This window comes from Hylobates moloch, unplaced genomic scaffold (genome assembly GCF_009828535.3).
Source record: "Hylobates moloch isolate HMO894 unplaced genomic scaffold, HMol_V3 SCAFFOLD_6, whole genome shotgun sequence".
In the NCBI taxonomy this organism is placed as follows: domain Eukaryota; kingdom Metazoa; phylum Chordata; class Mammalia; order Primates; family Hylobatidae; genus Hylobates; species Hylobates moloch.
In genome coordinates, this window is record NW_026652281.1 from 20,847,876 (window position 1) to 20,867,238 (window position 19,363).

A 19,363-nucleotide genomic window follows, 5' to 3' on the forward strand; every position below is an offset into this window, starting at 1 on the left:
CTAAAATGAGGTGCCTTATTCTATAGAATTATAAACTGTAATCCCATAAACTGGAGAACAGTTACTGTGAGGGATACCTCGAATTTAGAATAACCTGTTAATAGATTTATTGAACACTTACTATGTTCTGGGCACTCTGCTAACCACTTCACTTGAATTATCTCACTTCACAAGTTTACGTAACCTCCAAAAAACCCTGTGGGGCTAAGTAATGTCATCTTCTTTCTACTGACAGGAGGAACAGAAGTAGAGTAACCTTTGCCACGTTGACAGCTGGTAGCAGAGCTGAGGTCTAGCCCAGTGTCTCACTCCCCAATGCTGTCTTCCTCTCTGGCAGGGATTAGGCAGCAGGACCAGAGGCCTTTGAAAACCCCTCATGATTCCCTTAAATAGCTCATCTTTCTGCTCTCTGTAATGGAGAGGTATGCCTCTCAGTCTTCTTAAAGTAATTTAAATTTTTAAGAAAAATAAAAATATGATTTCTATTAGATTCTTACAGTAATAGTAAAGGGTGAGTTTTGGGTAAGCCTCAATGGCTGGAGGTTTATATAGATAAATGTGGCTCAGGATCAGAGCGGGGAAAAGCTGAGACTGTCTTACATTGTTCCCATCCGATTTTTCAACAAGTAAGTAGGGATTGTAAATGTATTTGAATATGAGAAACTCTAAAATCTGTATATTCCTTTGATAGAATGTTGATGGGAGAAGTCTAAGCTTATTAAGTAAGAAACTGAAATACATGTTTGAAGAAATGCATGGTTAGCTAATAGATATTTATAAAAAAAGTCTACCCCGTGTCCAATCAAATAGCTAAGCAAAGACTAGACGCGTGCAAGGGTAGCTGGTGGCGGGGGGTGGCAGGAATTGGTACAGGTGGTTGTTCAGCTTAAACTTACTCATCATCTGTAGAAAATGAGGAAACAGGACTTAGATCTGATTAGAAAGGGAAAAATAAACCTCCTGGGTGCCAGCCAGGGTCCTTGTATGATGTAATGAACCCAACTCAAACTTTAGGTCCTTGCCCCTAAGTGTGTCCTCACTAGTAAACCCAACAACTAATTAGTGGCTTCTAGAGCAATTTATTGTGCATTGGCTATTTGATGGGGGAAAACCAGAGATAATATCTTGGTGGGGCTCCAAAGTTTCACTTCGAATATTGCCTCAATGTGTTAGAGATTAGCTTCTTAACCACGTCTAACTGGGCAGGATCTGTTAGCGGATCATAGTTCAGAGAGTGCTGATTCTATCTAGGTTAGGAGCAACCTGCTGATGTGAAGAGAGCTCAGACCCCCTCCTCTTCTGAGCGCACACAGAAGCTTGGCAGCAACACCCACTGATGGAATTTGAAAGCTTCTGCTATTCTTCTGTGATATTCAACCTTTCCAGATTCAGCATGGGAAAGATGAGCCATGGGGTAACCACATAAAGGGTTAAAATGAGGGGCTAAATAATTATCCAGTGCAGATAATCTAACCAAAGAAAGTGGGATACAGAGAGGGGCTCATTTTAATATAATGAACACATGCAACAAAAATATTTCCTAGATTTATCTCACATGCAATCATTCAGTACCACCTGGTTCTGTTCATAAATAATCACTGAGGAATTTTCCATTTAGATTAATGTACATGTGGCACTAAGAGAATGGCCCGCAGGAAAGGAATTTCCCCATTCCTCATTGGCACAGGTAGAACCTCTATTATAACCACTGATTAACTCTGCCATGTGGTCTGAGTCGGCCATATGATCTTTTAACAATAAAGTTAAAAGATCGTTAAAATTAGTTTATTGCCACAGCTGGCATCTGTACATTGGCATATATATGCAGCAAAAATCCTGACTTAGAAGTGAAATTCAGCGTTAAAAACAGGAGTTTTACAGTCAGAACATCTACATGCAAGTCTGCTGTGCTACATACCAGCTATTTGCTATGAGCAAGGATCTTTGTGTCTTTGACTCTCACTTTCTTCTGCTGATCGAGGAGGGGGAGTGATATCTACTTCATAGGACTATTGTGAAATATAAATGACATGATGTCGGTAGGAGCATTTAGGAAGCTGTATATTGTTATGTGACTCTAAGGTGTGACTAACTGCTGTCACTTTACAGTAGAATTAGTCATGACAAGCCTCGGGAATGAAGTGATGCTTCTAGAGCACATAGAAGTGTGGGGTTGGGAGACAGAGGGCAGGAAGATAGTTCTCATTTGACTCATCAGTTGAACAGACACATATTGTGTGCTGCAGCATGTCTCCATGTCTCAATCCCCAGCACTGCACTAGGAATCAGGCCGGAGAGGTATCCCAGCACAAGGAGCTAAGGCCCGTGAAGCCAGCCTCATCTGTGAGATGCTGGTCAGGGACAATGTCCTGGTCAGCAAGTAAGTGTCTATGCTAGAAGTGCTAGGGGCTTCACTGGACAGTGCAGTACATCTCAGATGTTACCACCATCACAATTATCTACAGGACTTTTAAAACTCTGCATCCTTTTCCCAGGGTTTCTGATTTTAGCAGAATGAGATGAGTCCTCAAAATCTCTATTTCAAAGTCCTAGGTGATGCTAATGTTTCTGGTCCAGGAGCCACATTTTGAGAACCGCTGGGATAAAAGAAGAATGATGGGTTCTCAGTTATAAACAACTGACTCTGATTCTGGCTAGCTTAAAGAAAAAGAGAATTTACTGGAGGGTTTGGGGGTAGCTCCTAAAATCAATAGGAAAAAGATTCAGAAATGGAGAGGATCTAGGACAGTTCTGGTTCAAGCAGCATAAGGTACTTCACTATGATGCCTGGGCATCCCCGGTAGAATGTACCAGCTCTAACTGTTTTTTCTCTCGTTCCTCCCCTGAATTTCATGTGCTGAGTCCCTGGAGAAAGAGTCCAGTTGGCACATGTCTACTCCTCAGCTAGTAGCTGACAGAGTTCTTTGAATGACAGGCCCTGGAAGAGGGCACATAATAGGAGAGATGCAATTGTAGAGAATATCTGGGTATTATTGCCAAAGGTGTGTCAGTGGATGCTTAGGCAGCAAAACAAAACAGAGCCAAACCCAAGGAAACAGGCCGTGTCCTCTGTTATGGTAAGAACAAGTCAATTAGCAGAGGGCCTGGAATTTTAGGAGGCAGCAGTCTGCTCTTGTAGATTCTTAATTTAGAAAGTAAAATGGCAGTTTATAGCCTCTTTAGAAGAGGAAAGGAAGTTAAACCAGCATTTTGGGAGACCCCTGTCCTGGGTGCCTCCCATGCCCTGAGTTCCTCACCCTGAGCTTCTAGGCCTCAGTGTATCCTTGGGACTGTGATTCAGGATCTTCTGGTTTCCAAAATTCACTCATCTGTCCTACACTTTCAAGCATGCTGTATGATTCACTTGAAGGATTCCTTCATCTGGATGTTTTTAACTGTTTAGTTTATTATGAAATGTATCAAACATACAGGACAGTATAGAGAATAACATCACACTTGAGTGTCTACCACCCAATTACCCAGATTTCCGTTTTGAAATAAACCCATTGAATATTATAGAGCTTTTGGTCCTGGTCAGGTCTTGTGGGTGGCTGGAAACTGAGAGATGGGATGGCCATTGGGATGGAGGTAAAGAGGGGAGGCAGACATCTGGAGTACTGCAGATATTCAGGTCATCAATGAAGGAGTGAACAGATGGGGCTGAGCACTTATACCTGCCAATACTAACCATAGGCAACATATGGATTCCATAATTTGGAACGCATTAATTTTAAAAGGAATTTTTTATTAAGATACCTAGTCCTGACTCAAATTGCCCTAACAAGAACAGATATCTTTAAGTAATTATAAACTTTCATTTCAAATATTTGTTTTATCCCATGTAGGTCTTTAAGCGGATAAGTAATCATGGGAGGGAGTGATAAATATGCCCAGGGCAGCTTAGCCCAGTGGTGGCTCGGGCTGGGTGCCTATGTGTGCACTGGGAGGGGTAACCCTTAATAATTTCTTTAGAAGTGTAAGATGTGACTAGGCACACTAAATGTAATGGGATGAGAATTTAATCTTCAGAGTATTAGCAAATGATAACTCTGAAATGTTAAGGCTTTCATCTCCTCTCCATTTCATAGCTATCAATTTAATTAAACAATAATATTATTCAACTATTGAGTTCTAGAGCAGTGAACTCTGAATAAAAGCAAGCCAAGACATTACGTTGTTAATTTTCATGTTAAGACCATGTTTCCTTTAGAAACTCTTTATTTCACGTGAAATAGTAATTTCTAGCAACTGTGTTTTCTTTCTCTGCTATTTTTTTCCTTCTGTTTCCACTCTAAGAGATCCTTACCTTTTGTCAATTACAGGTTATATCTTGCAAGTGTCAGCCTCGTTAAATTAATGCCTGATGTAATATTGACATCTTCACGGAATACATAAAGTGATTTTCCCTGATATTATAAAGGACGCTTCTACAAATGCCAAAATAATTTTATTTTTAATTTAGCCATTTTAACAATTCATTTCAATAAAATCTGTACAAGACATTGAGCCAGACACTGTGGGAGGCATAAAGATAAACAGACATACTTCCTCCAGGAACCTGCAGTCTTGAAAAAGAGGCTGCATCAGATCATTCTTTTGTGGGGCATAATGTGACGAATGACTGAAAAGAGGCGCAGAGAAGTGCTGTGAATGCACCAGAGAAGGAGAGATTACTTCTGGATTGATAGTCAGGGAGAACTTTGTGGAAAAAACAGTCTTGATAAAGAATGGGGAAAGTCTGGCAAACTCAATGGCAGGGACAGGTATTCAGGGTAGCAAGGAGCTACAAGCAAAGCTGCTAGGGCAGGGATTCAGGGTTGCACTTGGGGGTCGCAGATGGAGATGGAGATGAGGCAGGAAAGGGGGTCAGGTCTCCATTGTCAGCATGATAAATGCCATGGTCAAGAGGTTAGACTTTATTCTGGGATAATGGACAAGCATTGTCTCACTCAAGGCTTTGGAACTAAGGAAATGACATGATCAGAGTAAAATTCAATGCAATTCAGCAAAATGTATAGAGTAGCTGCAATGCACCCAGCCCTGTACTGGGTGTAGTGCATTCAGAGACACATTCTTAGTGCTGCCTTCAATGTCCCTAGAGTCTAGTGGGTGACGGATGTATAAACAGATAATGTCAACAAAGTGTAGTATATTGAGCTCTGTTAAATAAGCAGGAGGGCATTGGCTTGAGGTTCTCTCCCTATTTTGAGTTCCTACTTAACAAACTGAAACCTAACTTAGGAGTATATTTTTTGTAACAGATAGTTGAGTTTCAGCCAATCACAAACAGCTGCGCTTCAGCCAATCACAAGCACCCAACTGATCCAACCACACCCAAATTAGGCAAACACCTAACTTAGGTAGCCAACAGATAATGTCTTTACTTTGCTTCTGTGTTTCGCCTATAAAAGCTTGTCAGTCATGCTGCTGGATGGAGCTCTCTCAACCTCTTCTGCTTCTGATTTCTACCCAATTTAGGAATCATTCTTTGCTCAAATGAACTCTGTTAAATTTAATTTGTCTACAATGTTTACTTTAACAGCTCAAATAGATGTATCTAAAGGAGGCTGTGGGGACCCACAGAAAGTAATCTAGGGACTAAGGGAGAAGTTGGTACCTAAATTGAGTCTTGCAAGGACAGAAAAGAGTTATTTGAATGAAGAGAAGAGAGAAGGATATTCCAGTTTAAGAGAATACTGTGAGCAAAATCACAGAACATCAAATAATACTGGATGCGTAAAGAAAGACAGCAGCTCCATTCTAGTAGTAGGCTCAGTGTGAGGCAGAGAGAGGGGAGTGAGGGAGAAGAGAAGATGAGGAGCAGGGATTATGCTTTGGAAACTTCACTCACGATGGAGGCACGGAAACCAGGAGACTATTATAGAGGTCAAGTCCCACAGGTGTTAATTAAGGAGGCACACTCCAAACAGAAATTCCAAACTTTCCATGGGACTCTCACTTAAGGGGTTCAAGTATGTATTTTGCCAGGCAACTCTTATTAATACTTCAGGTTATTTCCTAATCTTCAGCATCCTCAGAACTCTCATCTCTTATTCCAGAAGAACCCTCACCCCACCTTCAGTGTTCCATTCCTACCACCCTGGTTTTTAAATCCCCTTTCTCTTCTCTGCCACTCCAGCAGATCACACTCACCCTGTGAGTGTTATATTTTTGCTGTGTTTGGTTTTCTGCACCCACTCCAAATCTTTACACACAGATTTTTATCCTCTCTCTTCTCTGCCAATAGGGCTTGATGGTGTCAGAGCAAGTGGGCTACTTTGTAACGGGGAGTGGGGTTGTGGGAGGCTCTGAATTCACTCACGTATGTTAACAATTTGGGGCCAGTTACAATAATTAAAATATAAGACGATTAAAAAGAGCTAGAGAAGTGGAAGTATAATGGAATAGAAGACATGGAAGTGAGATAACTTGTAGAAACATACTCAAGGCCTGACAACTAACCAAAGTAGGACAGAGGCAGAGAGAGGGAGGATTTTAAAACTGCTTTGTAGTTTGAATCCAGAATAAATAACAGTAGTGTGATATTATCCATCATGGCAGGGGGATACAAATAGAGAAATATATTTAAGAGATAATAATGGAAGATGATAAACTTGGCTTTGTATATTCTTAGCCTGAGGTGTCAGCAAGATATTCAGGTCATATTTAAGAACCAGAGTACTTCAGTTTGATGCCATGTACCAGCCATCCCTAAACCTGTGTGTGACAAATCACCATTCATAATCAAACTCTTTTGGAAAAATGACAAACTACAGCCTGTTCTTGGAGATTGTTTGTACATGGATAACTCTTGCAGGAAATAAACCCATTTAACTTTGTTTCCAACAGTCTTCCTACTTTTTGTTGTTTATTTTTTTTCAGAATACCTCTTAGCATCCTATGGAATTTTTTTTCAGGGACAATGTTCTAAGAAATGCTCATTAAAACACTACAGACCTCTAATCAGGGGAGACTTAAGACAGAAGGAACTTGCTGTGGGAGAAGGGAGTTTGTTTGCATGGGAGTGAGAGTTGAAGCATTATGAACTGCTGAATCACCAAAAGTGAACAGAAAGAGAAAAGGAGGTTGGAGATGGAACCATTATAAACACCATTTGATGCCTCAAATGGCACATAGAGAATATAATTTGGAGAGACAGCAAGTTGTAGTAGCAAAATCATGGGTTTCAGAGTGTGACGAGTGATCTAATCTTTTTAAGATTCCATTTTCTTTCTGAAAATTAATGACTACTTTGTTGGGTTGTGTTGAGATTTAAAATAGATATGTGAAATATCTTCCACATAGAAAATACATAATCCACTTTCAATAAATACTATTGTTAATACTGTTTGCATTTAAGCTTTTCTTGACATATTGAAGCAAAACTTTCATGAATACAATGCTGTATTGAAACCTGAATGTTGGACAATTACATATGAGAAATCTCAGTCATTGGTATCAATACCCTAATACAAGGAAGCAATTCTAGTTCAGACAAGTCTCAAGCAGTAACAGCATGGTATAGTAATAGCATCCATAGTAACTAGGCAATGAAAGAAGACAACATAGGAATTTCCCTAAGGCACCAGGAACTATGGTTTTTTCATCTGTTTTTCACAAAGAGCTGCTGGAAGCTAATATCTGAGCCTTAGTGAATACATTTGCCCTCCATATAAAATCCTGAGCTAAAAGCCCTTAACATGTGAATGACTGTGGATGTCAAATTGTCATGATGGGACATCCTCTGACAATAGTTATTATCTGGCACCCTCAGGGGGAGACCAGGGGAAAGGCATCTGCAACAAAATACTGGCTAATGAGACGTATTTCTGTCTAAATATGTCACAGTGCTATAAATGCAAGCCTTAGTCATTTTCAATATTGGACAACTGAGCATACAAGCCCACAAACGATTCTAAATTTAGAGTTAAAACCTCTGCTCACTGCCACAGCAGATTAGCTTTTCTCTTCTCTAGCACAAAAAAGGGGACAATTACCAATATTTTACCCATCAGTTCATTCCAAACCCCAAAGGAATGGCCACTAGAATGTATTATCTTGCAGTCTTTTGGAGGGCAACGTCATAGGTCTCAGGTCTGTCTGAGGGGCCTGGTGTAGTTAAGATTGGCTATTAACATGACTGGTCAGTATCTTTAATCAAGAAGCCATTCCACAGCAGCCAAGATGTGGATGAAAAAGATGACCAAAAGGATGGCAATCGAGTCTTTGAGGAGATGTCTAAGGCATTTGGGTTGTTCAGATCCTTGGGAAGGAATAGTGGCAGGGTGACAGATTTATGGTCATGGACACACAGGGTATTGTGGCAGGAGATGCTCATGTGTTGTTCTCAGAGCAAACTTAGGCTAGTGTGTAAATGAAATTTGCCATAGAAATTCATGGGGTCTCTCTCAGGTGAGTACTTGCAGGAGAAAATGGGCAACTATGTAGTCTGATTGGTTTATATGGTCACTTGCCTAAAATCCTAAGACTGGGGCAGAGTGAATATATATATTTATATATATATATATATATAATACATATTATAATATATATTAAATATATGTAATATATATGTATGTATAAAAAATAATGTTACTTAACGTGTGTCCTGAAGACTGGCAGCATCAGCATTGTCTGAATCTAGAATCACCCGAAAGTGCAAATTCCCAGGCCCCACCCTAGGCATGCAGGAAACAGAATCTGAGTAATTTGTTTTAAGAAGGTATCAGGTGATTCTTACATACAGTAAAGTTTAAGGAGCACTGCTCTAGACCTTTATCTGATGGGTCAATAATTACCACATCTCTCCACTTCCACCTATTCACCCAACTAGGCTGGCTTCTTCATCTTTCTGTCCTAAGTTTCTAGTTCTCTCCTCGTGATAGCACCTGATTAGACCATCTGATTATATATAAGAGCTCAGCTTGGAATTTTTGTCATCCACAAAAATCAGAATTTTATGTATGAAAAGAAACTATGTAGATGCAGTAAAAATACTCATTTTTAACCTTATGATTTGGTTTGCTCCCGACAAAACTCAGTTATAACTTCTTTCCATGTTCTGTTCATTTTCAAGCTAACAATGACATAAATAAAGGGATGAAAAAAGGAGGAAAACACTTACCTGGGCTATAAGTTGCTCCTGGGAAGCTTTTACTTCTGCTTGCAATTTCCGGATGCACTAAAAAGGAGAAAAGTTTAGAAACTAAGTATGTGCCCCTTCACATGAAAGCATATCCATATATTCCAAAAGCAGATACAAACCCTTTGAATTGAACAAGAGGTAAATTTATATAATGATATACATTTTAATGCTCAGATATTCAGAGATTAATCATTTCTTATAAAGTAATTGATTAAAAAACATATGCCAAATGTTATGATCCTCTTGTTTTACTCCACAGAAAGAAATACTCCAACATTGACAACTAAGGGACATTTGTACAGTCAGTACCATTTATAAAATAAATAGAATATTCAGCTAATATTATTCAAAAGGATACATATCAAACAAACTTTAAAGCTACTACTAGCAAAATAAATTTTATCTCAATATTTGCCAGGGAATAAAATTACTTTTAGCAAATACAAATATTGTTATTTACCATTGCCATTGTGAACTTAAAAATACGGACTTTTAATCCAGACTGAAATGGCTTTCCAGGATTGTCAGTTCATATAAAATTCGGTAACTTTTAAAATAAAGGTGACTTTGTTGTACAACATACCTGGTCTTTCTCAAGAACCATTTTTTCATATGGTTCCCCACTGGCTTCCTTGTGATCCACAGCCTCCAGTTTTTCCTCCAGCTGGGATACTTGTTCAAGCAGTTTTGATTTTGTTCCTTCAGAGACTGAAAGCTAAAGATATTTTCTTTATAAGAGTATGTAAGTACAGTGATATTTTAAAAGCTCCTTTTAAAAATTCAACTTACAAATAATTTATCTTCCACCAGTATCTACTAAATATGAAAATAGCTTCCGGAGCATTCCTCATAGATAATAAATTAGCATACAGAAAGAAGGAAAAATTGATTTTATTTATTGTTTATAACTAAGATGTTTCTAAGCAAGAGATGAAATCACATAGTTACAATGGAGAATATAGAAATACTAGAAATAGAGAAATTTTGAATGCAAAGATCTCAACACTCATCTACACTGTGTTTCAAGATTGCACTTTATTTGTACAGCTGAATCTGAAACTTGTATTCTGGCTTATAAATGGTCTTTGAAACTTAACTCTTGGGGGGCTACAGCTATCTAGAAAGAGTGGGAGTTCTGACTCCCTTGAATGTTTGCCATAGAAGCAGCAGGGTGCATGGAACTGGGGTATATTCAGGAATTTCAAGTTAAAGTCTGATCAAAGGCAGATCTATGCCAAGCCACAACCAAAAAATTCCTAGCAATGACTTTGTTTTTGTTTGACTGTTTGTAGATTCCTCTTGTGGAAAGTGGTAGTTTGATAGTCCTTAGTCTCTAATTCCCTTGGAGAGTGCCTGTACTAGCTTATCCTTTCATTCTGACAGCTGTTGTGATTTTCTCTATAGCTCAGCAACAATCCTGAAAGACTCCCTGGAAAGGGACACACAATTCTGTATTCACTGCAACTCCCAGGGTATTCTCTGAAGCATGGATTATCTCTACATTTCTTTTGCATTACTCTGAATGTTATTGCAAGGCAAGTTGTCTCATCTTGAGAAAACTTAATTGTCCTTAAATTTTTAAAGACAATCTACCAAATGTGGAAGCATGAAGAGGTCAGTCTGCCAAGGAAATAAGCACATTATCTATACTGGCCCATCATATATACTGGCGTATCATATATACTGTGAGCACATCATACATACCGGCACCGAACCATTCAGCTACACACTCATTCACTGGACAAATGTTTGTTCAGTTGCCTCCTCCACAGCCATTGTGTTACGTGCTGCAGATTAACAAAGTGCAAACTAAGGATAAGAGGGAACACACATGTTACGAACTGCTGGCCGTGCCTTTTGGCTGCTGGTGGCCTTGGAGACCTGTGGTGCTCCTCATGATCACCAACATGTGTTTAACTCCTGAGTGCATGGTGGTTTGGGATTGCAGTCTGGCTTCTCTGCCTACCTTTCTATTTTATTAGAGACACGGTATAGTGTAATGGTTAAAGCCAAGGAGTCTTGTGTCTTTATCCTTTGGGTTAAAAAAATCTCAATTTTGTACAAAAATTAACCAGGCATGGTGGAAGGTGCCTGTGGTCCCAGCTACTAGGGAGGCTGAGGCAGGAGAATCACTTGAACCCAGGAGGCGGAGGTTGCAGTGAGCCAAAATCACGCCATTGCACTCCAGCCTGGGGAACAGAGTGAGACTCTGTCTTAAAAAAAAAAGAATCTCAATTTTGCTGTTTACTATCTGTGTGATCTCAGCAAGTTACTCAACCTACCTGGGCTTGAGTTTTTTAATCTGTAAATAGCGATAGGGATGAAAAGAATACTACTTATCTCAACAGTTGGTTTTGAGGATTACATGAGTTTAAACAACAGAGACACTTAGAACAATGCCTGGAACATATCAAGCATCTAGCAGCTCTTATTATAATTATTCTTCTACCTCTTTTAGATCACTGTAGGTGTTCTTCTGGGTTTTACCTAAATATTTATTAAATTTTTTTTTTTTTTTTTGAGATAGAGTCTCACCTTGTCACCCAAGTTGGAATGCAATGGCGCAATCGCTGCTCACTGCAACCTTCGCCTCTGGGGCTCAAGGGGTCCTCCCACCTCAATCTCTTGAGTAGGTGGGACTACAGGCTCCCATCACCATGCCTGGCTAATTCTTTGTATTTTTGAGATGGGTTTTCACCATGTTGCCCAGGCTGGTCTTGACCTCCTGAGCTCAAGTGATCCGCCCGCCTCGGCCTCCCAAAGTGCTGGGGTTACAGGTGTAAGCCACTGTGTCCAGCCTATTTATCAAATTGTAAAAGAAAAAATATCTGAAGACATCGTAATCTTTATGAGCTGCATACCCTGAATTCAAACTATATTTGATTTGTTCATTTCCTATAACCACTCTTATGTTCAGAGAAAACTCCTCTCTATGTCTGGAATTATTTTTTTCTCAAATCTCTCTCAGTTGGGCCCATTTTATTCCCATATCCTGTTTGTTATGTGATCCATCGTTACCATTTTATTATCTTTCTTTTAAATCTACCTTCTGTTGTTTGAAAGCCTTTATTCATTCACTCAAAAGACATCATTTATTCACTCATTTGTTAAAGAAATAAGTTGGATATTTATTATATGTAAGAATCTGTAGATTAAAAAATGAAAACAATATTGTTCACATCCTCAAAAAACTCACACTTTAGCCAGAAAGTCAGATTGTTTAAAAATAGCTATTATATAATGCAAAATTATATAGGTGAATAAATAATATTAATAATAGTTAACATTTCTTGGGCACTTACTACATGTCAGACAGTCTGCAGAGCCTTTTGTTTTCAAATTTATTTTAGTATCTCAATTTATCTTCAAAACATCCTGAAGGCTCATTCTATTATAGCCCCATTTTGCAGATAAAGAAGTTGAGTTTCAACAAAATTATATTACTTATCAAAGGATATAACAAGTAAGTTCTGGAGTTCAAGTTTTCAGTAGTGGACATCAGGTTTGACTCCCTACACCCAAATTTGACCCCATCTCCAAAGTAGGCCCTGGTCATCACGAAAATTCTATCCTCTTTGCTGTTGGTTGGTTCAGGAATCAAAGCATAAACTAATCGGAGCCTGGCTTTACTGTAGCAACAGTTATTTTATAAGGAAATGTGACCTAATTTGGGTTACTCACACTGCACAGAATTGGAGAGTGATTTGGAGAAGCACCCTCTGTCACCAACCAGACGCGAATGCTACTACAGCCATCCCACAGACAACAGGAAACCAGGCATACTCAGAAAGGAAGAGTAAACAACAGAAAAAACTTAAGTTCTTGATGACATTATTAAAGTGCTTTATTAACCAATCTTGAAGCACACCCTACCTTGCAAGTTGCACTTAGTGAGCCAATAAATTCCTTTATTGTTTAAGGAGTTGAGTTTTCTATTACCTGTTGCCAAAAGTATTCTACGGATATGCTGTTTGGTTCCAAGATTCCATGCTCTTGACCACGAGTAAGAAAAGTTTATGAAAAACAGCAGAAACTAACATATATTTGGTAGATATAGTATACTAGGCATTCTGCCGGGTGCTACGTATATAAATGTTACCTTACGTCATTGCTCAAAACCCTATCAGCAATTTTCTTTATATTTTTTGTTATCATCATTGTAAAGATTGAGAAACTAAATGCTTTAGTGGTAAATTAACTTGTGTAAGATTCCAAAGCTAATAAGAAGAGGTTAGATTTGGGCCCTCATTTGTCTGCCTCCATTCCTGGTTTTATATCATATCCAAATCCTAACTCAGGCTGCCTGTCACAATGAGGCCTGTGATGTTTTTTTCCTTATCATGTGGATTTCAGCAATATTTCTCAGGATCTTAACTTATATACTTAAGGGAAACTTTTTTCTAATACCTTAGAATTCTCTCTAACCCACCATCTTGCTTCCTTTTATATAGACACTAACTCCTTATTTCCTCTCCTTTTGTAACAAGTTTCTTACTGAATATCTCTTTGACTCAGATATATTTAGCTCAGGTTCAGCTTATTGCTAAGAAATGTTGACTTAGAATCAGGATATCTATGCTTTAGTCTTAATTCCACACCTCACTGACTCTATAACCTTGGTGCCTATGATAGGATTTTAAAAATAATTTCAACTTTTTTTTAGATTCAGAAAGTATATGTACATAATGGTTACATGGGTATATTGCATGATGCTGAGGTTTGGGGTATGAATGGTTCCATCACCCAGATAGTGAGCATGAAAATGGAAACCAAAAAAGAGCAGGAATGGCTATACTTATGTAAGTTAAAGTAGACTTTAAGTCAAAATTGTAAAAAATGACAAAGAAGGTCATTATATAATAATCAAGGTGTCAATTAAGTAAGAGGAAATAACAATAGGAAATGTATATGTACCCAACACTAGAGCATCCAAATATACAAGCAAATATTAATAACTCTAAAGGAAGAAATAGATTGCAACATGATAATAGGAGGGAACTGCAAAATTCCACTTTTGGCAATGAAGAGATTATTCAGGCAGAAAATCAAGAAAGAAAAATTGGAGTTAACTATGCTCTAGACGAAATGGACCTAACAGACATTTATAAAATATTTCATCCAACTGATGCGCAATATATATTTTCTCATCAGCACATGGAACATTCTCCAGGATAGACAAATGAAAATGGAAACACAACAAACCAGAACCTAATGGATACAACAAAAGAGAGTTATAACAATAAACATCTAACATACACACAAAAAGAAAGACTCCAAATAAACAGCCTAATGATGTACCTCAAGGAACTAGAAAAGCAAGAACAAACCAAACTCAATATTAGTAGAAGAAATGAAATAATAAAGATCTGAGCAAAAATCAATGAAATTAAGACTAAAAATGTACAAAATATAAAATGAAGCATTTTTCTTTTGAAAAAAATAAGCAAATCTGACAAACCTTTGCTAGACTAAAGAAAAAAAGAGAGAAAACTCAAATAAATACAACTGGAAATAAAAAAGGAGGCTTTACAACTGATACCACAGAAATACAAAGGATCATTAGCGACTATCAAGAACAACTATTCATCAAAAAAATTGGAAAACCCAGAAGAAACTGATAAATTCTTGGACATAAAAACCCACCGAGATTAAACAATAAAGAAATAGAAAATTTGAACAGACCAATAATGAGTAATGAAATCAAAGCAGTATTAAAAAGTCTCCAATCAAAGAAAAGCCCTTTGGACTCACTGATGAATTCTACCAAACATTTAAAGAAGAATACCAATGCTACACAAACTCTTCAAAAACATTAAAAAGGAAAGAATACTTCCAAACTTATTCTATGAGGTCAGCATTAACCTGATACCAAACCAGACAGAAACACACACACAAAAAGAAAACTACAGGCCAATATTCCTGATAAGCACAGATGCAAAAATCCTCAAGAAAATACTAGCAAACTAAATTTAACATCAAATTTAAAAGACCATTCATCATAATCAAGTGGGACTCATCCCAGGGATGCAAGGATGGTTTGAGATATGCAAATCAATATGTCACATCAACAGAATCAAGGAGAAAAATCATAAGATCCTTTCAATAATGCTTCAAAAAGCATTCAGTAAAATTCAACGTCCTCTTATGATTTTAAAAAAGCCTGCATAAATTGAATATAGAAGAAACATGCCTCAACATGATAAAGGTCATACATGACAAGCTCACAACTAATATCATACTGGGAAGGACAAACTGAAAGCCTTTCTGCTAAGATCTGGATCAAGACAAGAATGCTCACTTACACCACTTTTATTCAACATAGTACTGGAAGTCCTAGCCAGATTCATTAGGCAATAAAAAGAAATAAAAGGCACTGAAATTGGAGGGAATATGTCAAATTATTCTTCTTTCCCAAAGACATAAAGTTATATTTAGAAAAACCTAAAGACTCCATCAAAAACTCCTAGAGGCTGGGCCTAGTGGCTCAAGACTGTAATCCCAGCACTTTGGGAGGCCGAGGTGGATGGATCATGAGGTCAAGAGATTGAGACTATTCTGGCCAACATGGTGAAACCTCATCTCTAGTAAAAATACAAAAATTAGCTGGGCATGGTGGCACACACCTGTAGTCCCAGCCACTCAGGAGACTGAGGCAGGAGAATTGCTTGAACCCGGGAGGTGGAGGTTGCAGTGAGGCAAGATTGTGCCATTGCATGCCAGCCTGGGCAACAGAGTGACACTCTGTCTCAAAAAAAAAACAAACAAACAAAAAAACTCCTAGAACAGATAAACAAATTCAGTAAAGTTGCAGATACAAAATCAACACACAAAAATCAGTAGTGTTTCTATATGCTAAATGCTATCAATCTGAATGACAAATTGAGAAAGCAATCTCATATACAATAGTTGGAAGCAAAACATAGAGATGTTTAATGAAAGAAATAAGAGATCTCTATAAGAAACATTATAAAACCCTGATGAAAACAAATTGATGAGGATATAAGAAAATAGAAAGATAGCCCACATTCATGGATTGGAATAATTAATATTGTCAAAATGTCTTTACTACCCAAAGTGATCCACAGATTCAAAGCAATCCCTATCAAAATACCAGTAACATTCTTCACAGAAATAAAAAAAAAAACCTTAAAGTTCATACAGAACCATAAAATCCCTGAACAACTAAAGCAATTCTGAGCAAAAAGAACAAAGCTGAAGGCATCATACTACCTAGTTTCAAATTGCACTGCAGAGTTATAGTAACCAAAACGGCACAATACTGGCATTAAAAACCCCAAAAAACAAACAAACAAAAAAAACCCACCATAACAACAAAAAACCACTACCAACAAAAATAAAACAGATACACAGACCAATGGAACAAAATAAAGAACCAAAAAAAAAAAAATCCACACACTTATAGTCAGCTCATTTTTAATAAAAATGCCAAGAGCATACAAAGGATAAAGGACAGTCTCTTTAATAAACAGTATGAGGAAATCAGGATATCCATATGCAGAAGGATGAAAATAGAATCCCTTCTTCCACCATATACAAAAATAAAAAGAATGGGTTAAATACTTAAATGTACAACCCCAAACTATGAAAATACTAGAAGAGAACATTGGCGAAATGCTTCAGGTAAAAGCACAAAAACCACAGGTAAAAGCACAGGTAACCACAGCGAAAATAGACAAATGGGATTGCATGAAGCTAAAAAGCTTCTGCCCAGCGAAAGAAATACTTAAAAAAGTGAAGAGACCACACACAGAATGGGAGAAAATATTTGCAAACTATCCATCTGACAAGGGATTAATATCCAGAATATATAAGGTACTCAAACAACTCAATAGCAATAATAATAATAATAATCCAATTTGAAAATTGGTAAAATATTTAAATAGAAATTTTTCAAAAGAAGACATACAAATGGCCAATAGGTACATGAAAAAGTGCTCCACATCACTAATCATCAGAAAAATGCAAATCAAAACCACAATGAGATATCAACTCACCGCAGTTAGAATAGCTATTATCAAAAGAACAAAAGAGGACAAATGCTGTTGAGTATGCAGAGAAAGAAGGATACCCATACACTGTTGGTGGGATGCAAAGTAATATAGTCAAAATGGAAGATAGTATATAGGTTCCTCCAAAAACTAAAACTAAAACTACCATATGATTCAGCAATCCTACTGTTGGGTATATATCCAAAAGGAAGGACATAGTATATCAAAGAGATATATACACTTCCATGTTTATTACAGTACTATTCGCAATAGCCAAATACAGAATCAACCTAACTGTCCATTAATGGTTGAATGGATAAAGAAAATGTGGCATATATACCCAAGAGAATATTATTCGGCCATAAAAAAGCATGAAAGCCTATCATTTGCAGCAACATGAATGGAACTAGCGGTCAGTATGTTAAGTGAAATAAGTCAGGCACAGAAAGGCAAATATTATACATTTTCACTTCTATCTGGGAGCTAAAAAAGTGGATTTTATGGAAGCAGAGTAGAATGGTAGTTGCCAGAGGCTGGGAAGAAAAAGGAGGAGGAGAGGATAATGAGGAGTTGGTTAACAGTACAAAAATAGTTAGATAGGAGAAATAAGTTCTAGTACTCATTAGTACAGTAAGAAAATTATGGTTAACAATAATTTATTGTGTATCAATATAACTAGAAGAAAAATATTAATGTTCCAATACAAAAAAAAAATAATGTTTGAGTGTTGGATGTCCCAATTACCCTGATTTGATCATTACATACTGTATACATATATCAAAATATTCTATGTACCGAAAATATGTACAACTATGATATATCAGTACAAAACATATCCCAAAATGGCCCTCAAGCCCCAAAATACAAGATGGTACAGGCATAAGATAGATATTCACATTCCAAAAGGGAGAAAAATGAAAGAAGGAAGGGGTAATGAGTCCCACATACATCCAAAACCTATCACAGCAAATTCCACTAGACTTTAATGCTCAAGAATCATCTAGAATAATCCTTTTTGGTTTGATACTCTGCAATCCAGGACCACTGGAGTGAAAATGTCACCTCCACAACTTGGCAGAGATCCACCCATGCTGTGGCTAGGTTGAGCAGGGCTTTTGCCCACCCAGCCCTACTGCATGGAGGTTATGCCCAAAGGCTCTGCAGAATGGTGATCTCTCCCCCAGGGTTCTGTCAGAGAGAAACTAAACCCCAAGGGCTCTACCACATGAGGATCTTGGTTTCAAATTTCTTCCAGGTCGGGTTGTGCTCCCATGGCTCCAGGTGACCTCACCATCATGGCTTTAGTTGGAGATTATTTGGCCTGTTGAAGCTGAGATGATGTCCCCGATAATCTCTGAACTGTATTTAGGGCTATTTCCCCCATCTTCTAGAGCAGCACAAGACTACTGAATAGCTTTATCATCCTGTCCTGTAGCCTCTAAGAAGTCTGAGAAACTTTCTTCATTCCCCCCAACCTTCATCTCCTTCAGTTCAGACTGGCAGGGTTCTTGGTGGGGTATTGATTAGGTCCATGTTTCACACCCATACCAATCTCCTTAACAAACAATTGCCTGGCCACACCCTTGGTATTCTCAACACTTTGCTTAGAAACATCTTCAGCTAAATATCCAATTTTATCACTCACAAGTTCTATCTTCTGCAAAACACTAGAACGCAAAGATAATTTAGCCAGGTTCTTTGCCACATTACAACAAGGATTGCTTTCCTCTGGATTCCAATGACATGTTCCTCTTTTCCATCTAAAATCTCATCAAAATGGCCTTTACTGTTCATATTTCCACCAACATTCTGCTCATGATTATTTATGTCTTCTCGAAGAAGAGGGAGGATTTCTCTGTAGTTCTCCTATTTTGGTCAGGCCTCACCAGATTGTCTTCAGCAGCCCCTTCATGGAAATATCTACTTTTTAAAGCATGAAGCTCAAAACTCATTTTAAGGTATATGTTACAGTAGCATCCCACTTCTTGTTACCAATTTATTTTAGTCAGTTCAGACTTCTATAACAAATATCATAGGCTTGGTGACTTAAAGAAAAAATATTTCTTACAATTCTGGAGTCTCAGAAGTCCAAGACCAAAGTGACAAAAAATTCAGTGTCTTGTGAAGGCCCTCTTTCTGTTTTACAGACAGCCCCTTTTTTTTGCTGTATCCTCACATGACGGAGAAAATTAGAGCTCTTATCTCCTTC

The 19,363-nt window shown here is 37.8% G+C and overlaps 1 protein-coding gene across 3 annotated transcripts in view; it reads right to left on the minus strand.

Annotated features, from left to right (window-relative positions):
* Nucleotides 1-19,363, minus strand: part of CCDC192 (coiled-coil domain containing 192) — a 257,820-nt gene that overhangs the window by 143,194 nt on the left and 95,263 nt on the right. For all 3 annotated transcript variants that reach the window (XM_058440533.1, XM_032156534.2, XM_058440532.1), the window contains 2 exons: nt 9,729-9,860; nt 9,125-9,181 (listed from right to left, as the gene is read on the minus strand). In XM_058440533.1, coding sequence (XP_058296516.1) covers nt 9,125-9,181; nt 9,729-9,860 — 189 coding nt within the window. The remainder of the gene's footprint in view (nt 1-9,124; nt 9,182-9,728; nt 9,861-19,363) is intronic.